Source organism: Schistocerca gregaria, chromosome 1 (genome assembly GCF_023897955.1).
Source record: "Schistocerca gregaria isolate iqSchGreg1 chromosome 1, iqSchGreg1.2, whole genome shotgun sequence".
Classification (NCBI taxonomy): Eukaryota; Metazoa; Arthropoda; class Insecta; order Orthoptera; family Acrididae; genus Schistocerca; species Schistocerca gregaria.
Window position 1 is genome coordinate 618,751,635 of NC_064920.1, and position 7,443 is coordinate 618,759,077.

The 7,443-nt window shown below is 35.9% G+C and overlaps 1 protein-coding gene across 1 annotated transcript in view; it reads left to right on the forward strand.

Annotated features, from left to right (window-relative positions):
- Positions 1–7,443, forward strand: part of LOC126359133 (MMS19 nucleotide excision repair protein homolog) — a 224,822-nt gene that overhangs the window by 90,671 nt on the left and 126,708 nt on the right. Inside the window, exon 6 of the mRNA XM_050007606.1 lies at positions 7,205–7,421. Coding sequence (XP_049863563.1) covers positions 7,205–7,421 — 217 coding nt within the window. The remainder of the gene's footprint in view (positions 1–7,204; positions 7,422–7,443) is intronic.

The window sequence follows — 7,443 nt, forward strand, 5'->3', positions numbered from 1 at the left end:
TTACAAAGACTGTTTAAGACCAAGAGATATAAAGAGGTAGAACAAAAGCAAATAAGTAGATAGTAACATTATGAATGAAGAAACTGTACGTTCTAAGTCTGAAGAGAAAGGGGCAAGTTGTCTCTTGACATGGAGTCCAATATAGTTGTTGACTGCTGACATCTATCAGTATTATTAATAACATAGAACCAAAAACCAATTTTGTTGAGCCTAGGATCATACTTTGTGCGGCACAGAGATTGTGACCTTAAGGTGGTTCCTCCATGTGTTATCTTTAGGGTAGAAAATTTCCCATAAATGATAAAACAAAACTAATGTGAAATTTGTGATCTTTCATGACATAACACAAAATGTGTGCTTTTTACAAAATATCGTGAAATTCGGGATCTTCTTGTTCCTGTTATGAATGTTGTAAATCAGAGGGCAACAGTTTACTAATCCAGGTTCCTGATGGTTATTGGATGCTGAAATTGGATTTAAAATTCTGTCTGAGCTCTGTGAATTATGTATGATCTTAAGATAACAGCTGATTCCCATGAAGGGAAGTATGGCTTTAGAAGTGACATCAAATTAAATACATTTCATTAACAGTTTTAGTCTCTGATGTGACATTCCCAACACTTTTACACACCTGTTGTACAAAAAATTGTGCATTTATGAGAGCTCTTTAATGCGGTATGTCAGTTAAACTAGCTATTTTATAGCACACAAGTATGAATATGAAAAACCTCAACTATGGCAGTTTGCTTTTACAAACATGTAAAGCAAATAATGCACCTTTCAACACAGTCTAGGCCCCGACCAACAGATAATGCTGTCACTAGACCATAGATGATGCAGACAATGCACATTATTTTATTGAAACTAACATCTCAGTCAGCTGACTATTGGTAGCAAGCAATGTATGGAGTACTGTTCAGTTTGTGTTAATCTTAATTTTAGTATTTTCAATAATTTTTCTTTATTACGGTTGTGAAATCTTGTACATTATTTGGTTTCAGCCAGGCAATATACATGAAAGCAATATTTCGTTTCATACATAAAGTTCTTTTAAGAATACAACAAAAATCTGTGAACACATTTACTCTAAGTTAGGCTGTATGTTGATCTTCAGATCTAAAACTTGATGAATGATGAAGATTTTGAGACAGCGGTTTGTTAATGTCTAATTCACTACAAAATATTCCATTTAATCAATATTCCCTAATATATTGTGCCTCTTATGTTGACGTTGTTGTGGTGTATGTAAGTAAGCAGGCAAATGTTATAAAACATAAATACTTATTTTGTGTAAAAACAGACATTATGGATAGAAGTGGATGCTATTTCTTATAAAATCATGAAAACATGTCACATGAATTTTTGAGAAATTGTCATAAAACTACAGTCTGATTAAAATTACTTGATAGTTGACATCTGTCATTTGCCACTATAGTGTTGCAGGTTACCACTCATTTATAAGTGACACAGAAACACAGTGAGTCACTTCGCAAATGCTGTTAAATGTGTAATGTGGAGCAATGTTGGAAAAGGCTACCATGAGGTATGACGGAAATGAGAGATCCTCTATCGACAGGTGATTTTAAGTCTGAACTGTGCCAGATGACATATATTGTAGCCCTTTCTAGTGTAACAACAAGCTTGTGATGTGCAATGTATCCTATAAAACAGCAGTCAACAATCTGCAGAAGAACTAAAATTACGATCCTTTTGTTCACGGTGATTAAAGCTAATCTCTATGAGAAAAGTCAACACAGAAAAATATCTGTTTCAACCCTAAAAAATGAACTTTAATTTCTCGCCGTCATTTGTTGGCTACATAAAACTATCCTCACTGGCTACATGAACTGCCACTGCTGATGAGCACTCCTGTTTCTCATTTGGTTTTAGGTTATAGATTCCAAATGAAAAAAAGAACTGATAGGAAGAAAAATAAGGGCAGATAAAGACGTCAATACAATAATAAAAATGATGTGGTGAAGTATTAGAAATTAAAAATAAATTACATTTCAATCAATCAATTTTATAATTATAATAATAAAAGTTTTTTGATTAGGTGTAGCAGTTAAAAAAATTCACTGACCTCAACAGGTTTCAAGTCAGTGGCCACCTACAGGACAATCTATTTTGCTAACCTCTACACTTGCCACGACCCTGCTTCAGGTTGTTACATATATGGCTTATATTCCAGTAGCAGTGATGATTTGCAGTCTCCAAAAATTTGACTACACATAATGTCATTCAAAAATTTTCTTATGTGAGTTGATCTGTGTGATTATAACAATTGTATATGTGATGCTGAATTGCGTCTTGTGCAGATGGATCTAGTAGTGTTTGGCTTGTGCTGTGTAATGAAACACACATACATTGTTACCATTGTTGTGCATATGTGTTTCATTTTATGGGCATTGTGTGTGATGAAATATACGAAATTAAGGGGCTATGTCCAGGATTCGGGGTCATAACACAATAGGAAAGAGGGTGACAAGGTGAACTGACTAATTGTTGTGGCAGTTTGGCAGCGACAAACAGTTGTATGTAAAGTTGAGCACTTTGATTGGAAGAAACCACCTGTAGCCCATGAAATGTCAGCCATCTAGTAATTTTGATCAGACTATAAATTCTTTCTACCATACTAATATTTCATCTTCTACCCCTGTCATGCAGCAAACTAAACAACTCATAGTGCAACAGAAAGAGAAATTTGCTGAAGAACTGAAATTCTTTAGTTTGTAAAAAGAAAGAAATGTCAAAACATTGCTTCAAATTATTTGGTTCTCTTTCAGCTAGCCAGATGTAAAAATGAGAACCATTGCTATATTTTTGAGAAATTAGTGTAACTGTACTATTACCTGTGTAATGCTAACACAACAAGTCTTTTGACTGTTAAAATCAGTGCTTGATTTCATATTCAAATGAGAAAACCTTTTACTGGCAGGTCCACTTTGTGTATTGCTCAAAGACAGAAACTCAGCTGTTTGCATCCCTCACATGACTTAAATGTTGGCTTGCAACCTAAATGTGACAGAGAATAGGGGGGCATATGGTCTAGCATATCTATGGTCTGAGGTACTGTCACCACAGACTTCTTCCATAAAATAGTAAAAATAATATTCAAATGAGTATTCTCATTGTTGTGTTTTACAGCCAGAAACACATTCATGTAACATTACGTGTCCTGTCTTGTGATTGGCTGATAGAAGCATACCAAGTGGGCAAGATGTTGATTTGTGTGTTTGTCAAGCTAAAGTGCTGTATTTGGTGATTTTTGCATTTATACTTGCATACTAGAAAAATACGCCATTTAATTGATGCACCACATTAAACATGTCTTCAAACTGCACTGTTTTGGTGTGATTTATTGCACAAATAGTATAGGGGAATCTAATATCACCAAATAGAACATTACCTTCATTCTAAGTTAAAAGTTAAAGAGTGCTTTATTACTAAACTTCCTGGTAGATTAAAACTGTTTGCCAGTCCAGGACTCAAAGCTTTCACAGGCAAGTGCTTTACCAACTGAGCTACCCAAGCATGATTGATGACCTAGCCTCACAGCTTTACTTCCACAAGTACCTGAACTCTTACCTTCCAAACTTTACAGAAGTTTTCCTGTGAAATTTGCCGGACTAGCAGTCTTGGAAGAAAGAATAATGCAGTAGTGTGGCTTAGCCACAGCCTAGAAATAGTTTCCAGAATAAACTGGCGAAAATTAATTTTTGGTGGTTAAACCAGTAAATTGTTGAGAAATATGAAGGGACTAATACTTCAAGCACAAGGGAAACAAACACAGAAATGCACTGTGTTACACCTCAAACTAAGCTAACAGCTTTTAAGGCCATAGATACATGTATTATGTCTGTGTTCATAGCTCCAATTGCTTTTTCAAGCATGAAATGAAACTGAACTCTGTAAAATCGACATGGCAAAAGACCACGTGTATATAGGATGGTGGAACTAAGCCATGTAAGATATTCTGAAGGGGTGCCAATCCCTTCATAATTTAGTGGAAAAGCAAGTATCTACGCCAGCAAGACATATGGATGCTGTCAAATTTCTGGTGTCATACTAAACACAGTTTGTCTTCCGTTTTCTAATTTAGACTGCAGGTGACTGTTTTCACACTGTAGTGAGCTACTCGCAGATTGGTGGCATAAAATCTCAGGAAAGAAACAATGCTTCTTTCTCCTGAAAAACTTTAAAGAGCGAGTGTGGTAGTAAAATTATTTTTTCTTTAATTGATCAGATTTAACAGATTTAATATAAATGATTTCTTTTGCAGTGTTGTAAATAAGTGTAATTTGTGATCTCAATAAATGTAAAATAGTAGACAGGTATGTTTTAATTTTCAACATAACACTGGGAAACAATTAAATAAACACAAATAGGGATACAAGGTATGGTGCGTCAAAAATAAGGAGTCAGAAACTTTATAAAATAAATGCAAAATTGGCATTAAGTAAGACCAAACTTTACTTAAACAACACCAAAATACACACAAAAAGAAGGAAAAACAAACAGAAATTAGCCCAAAAGTAAAATGACTTTTTACTATCCCTAGTTATGGTAGTCTTTTGATTATCCAGCTGTATGTGGCAGAAGGTCAGTCCGGAAAGGTTGGAGCTATGTAAATTCTGACTTCCAACTTCATCCATACCATTGAAAACACCCTTTTTTTAATACAAAAAACCCAAATTTTAACATTTTCTGACTTCTTATGTAATACTTACTTGTTATAAGTGTTTGTCATGTGCATACTGCACCCTTCAGAAATTATTACAGAAAACAGTCTACATTGTAAAGTGTGAAATTATGATTACACACTTGTGAAAAGCCAGACCTAACAAAAAAGATGAAACATACAGATTTGAGGTCTTAAAAAAGTCTTTGATAGGTGACCTGCAATATACTTCCACTTAGGCAGACAGATCATATCAGCTGGCATTGCTTCCTCCTGTGTACTAATGCACTGCAGTACTGCCTCAGTCATCTTGAACCCATCTGAATGTGGGATGTTATTTCTCCTGTCATCTAAATTTGCCTCCTCCTCTTGTATTACTTCCTCTTGCGTCACCATTTTTGTAACATTGTTGTCAGTTTGGTCATCAACTCGTTATTTGCCATCCATTCTGTAATGTCCTCTGCATTGACGACCTCACAGACTGGTACCATTTTAAGAAAGGTATTGGAAAATCCTTTCAGATCATGGAAGTGGACATTTTAACTTTGAATCCATGTTTGAAACCAAAGACAGTCGCCCTATGACATTACTGAGTCAGTGCTCTTTACAATGGTTACACAGTCTTCATTATTAACAATTGCTGATATCAACAGACTGAAAAGACAGCAGCAATATTTCTTCTTTAGCATTTCAAGAATGCTGTGGTCCATTGGGTGACAGCTAACAGCAACATTTGATGGTAAAAATAACTCTTCGATATCTCCATTTGTGAGTTCATCATTGGTAGGATGGTAAAGTGTGTTCTCAAGAAGCAGCAGAATTGCAGTAAATTCTTGGCTTTCAGATATTTCTCTACAGCTGTTAAAATTTTTTGTTGGAACCAGGTATTAAAGATTTCCAATTTCGTCCATGTTTTCTTTTGATAAGTGTAATGTAGAGTAGTGATTCCTGATTTTTCATGTTTTTAATAGCTCTATGTTTCCATGATATCCCTGTTAATGTAAGCCTAAGCTTGTGGTTGCCAGTTGCATTATTGCAAGTGAGTCTAGTAACTTGTTCCTTACTTTTGTTGGGTAAACACACAAGGAAGCACACCTCACACACACATGACCACCAACTCCAGCATCTCGGGCAGGAATGTCAGCATTCTGGCCCTAGCTGCTGGAGTCAGTGGTCATGCACACATGAGGTGTACTTGCTTGTCTGTGTGGATTGTGTATGTGTCTCGTTTACTGATGAATGCTGTTGTAAAAGCTTTATGTGTCTTTTAATTGTACCTCTCTGCAACTTGATGTGTGTTCTTCAAGGTAAGTAACAAGCTGTCTTTTCCTACATGGTTGATATTCCTAACTGTAGCTTCCATTGTTTGAAATTGTTTTTTCCACGGATCCAACCATACATCACTGGCAATAAATTCGGAATTATCTCCTTCTGTTTGCCATTGAAATTGCAGTGTTTTTTTCTTGCAATATCAGCCCAGTAATGGGAAAACCTTTTCCTCTTAAATGTTCATGCCGCAAAATAAAGCTCCCTCAACGTCTTTCAACATTGTCTTACTTACTTTTACTCTATTTCCATTAGTTTGGGAAGTGCACCACCCCTCAATTTCTGCTCGATTTCTCTTCAGTCTCCAATAGTATGATTTCTTACCCCTTTACTCCAAACCAATAGTTTTGGCTGCTACCCAAGAATCTAGTCCCATTACAGCACATAGTTTCTGATTTGTAGTCACTACAAGTTTTGTTTGTTTATTACCCATTTCAGACTCTTTAATTAAAATACAAAGGACCAAACAAAACAGCAATTTAACAGTGCACACACTTAGGACATCTTATATACAACTGAAGAAACAAAGAGTGCAGGGTTACCTACAGAGCTGCTCTCTCTCTCCATGTGTTCATTGTTGTTTCTGAATACTGGAAGAGGGTCCTGGTAATTTATTCAGTATTAACAGTACAGTATGTACTTTATAATTGCGACTCCAGATGTGCTAGAAGCAAAAAGACTCATAAAGCACTTTGAAAGCCCACAGAGCATTGTAACTGGGCTCGCTTGCTGAATCCTTCGAAAAGTGCAGTTTGCAGAATATGTTAATGCTCATTTTATCACAGATAAGTATTATTGTGATATTAAGTAGTACATAGAGTATGGAGGCCGGATATGGAGGAGCTGTAAACTGATGTAAACCATTGTAGAAATAAACAGGTCTATGTACTTATAAAAAAATAGGGGGCCTTACTTTTGGGATTACCCTTGTAACCTCTAGAGATGTATAGAAGCGCATTTGTCCTGAGAATTATTCATTCTTGGCCTTAGGGTGATCAGAAATGGGAGACCAAACAGGATCAAAGCAAAGAAAGGAACCTTTAGTTGCATGATAACCTGAATTCAGTTAAATTTCCTGCATTCTTAGGAAAACAACATGAATCTATAATAAGCAATTAATTTTCTGTGTCTAAGTTATATTTCAAAATTGTATTCAAGTTACTCAGTATTACCCTCAAGTTTTTCTTGTACTTGCAGAAAACAGGATTTTCCAGTTTTCCTATTTCTTCTATAGAACCAAACTTACCTGTAATATGGAGAAACATTAAACCTGAAGTGCTGCCAGGGGCAGATAAGGATATCCGTGAAGCCGCTTTAGAAGCACTACGTGCCCTGCTACACAGTTTGTCAGTGTCTCCTCTCAACAGGGAATATGCAGCACTGCTTACTCAAGTTGTACAGGCTGTGATAAGAGGTAAGTGGCCTAGGTGCCCTCT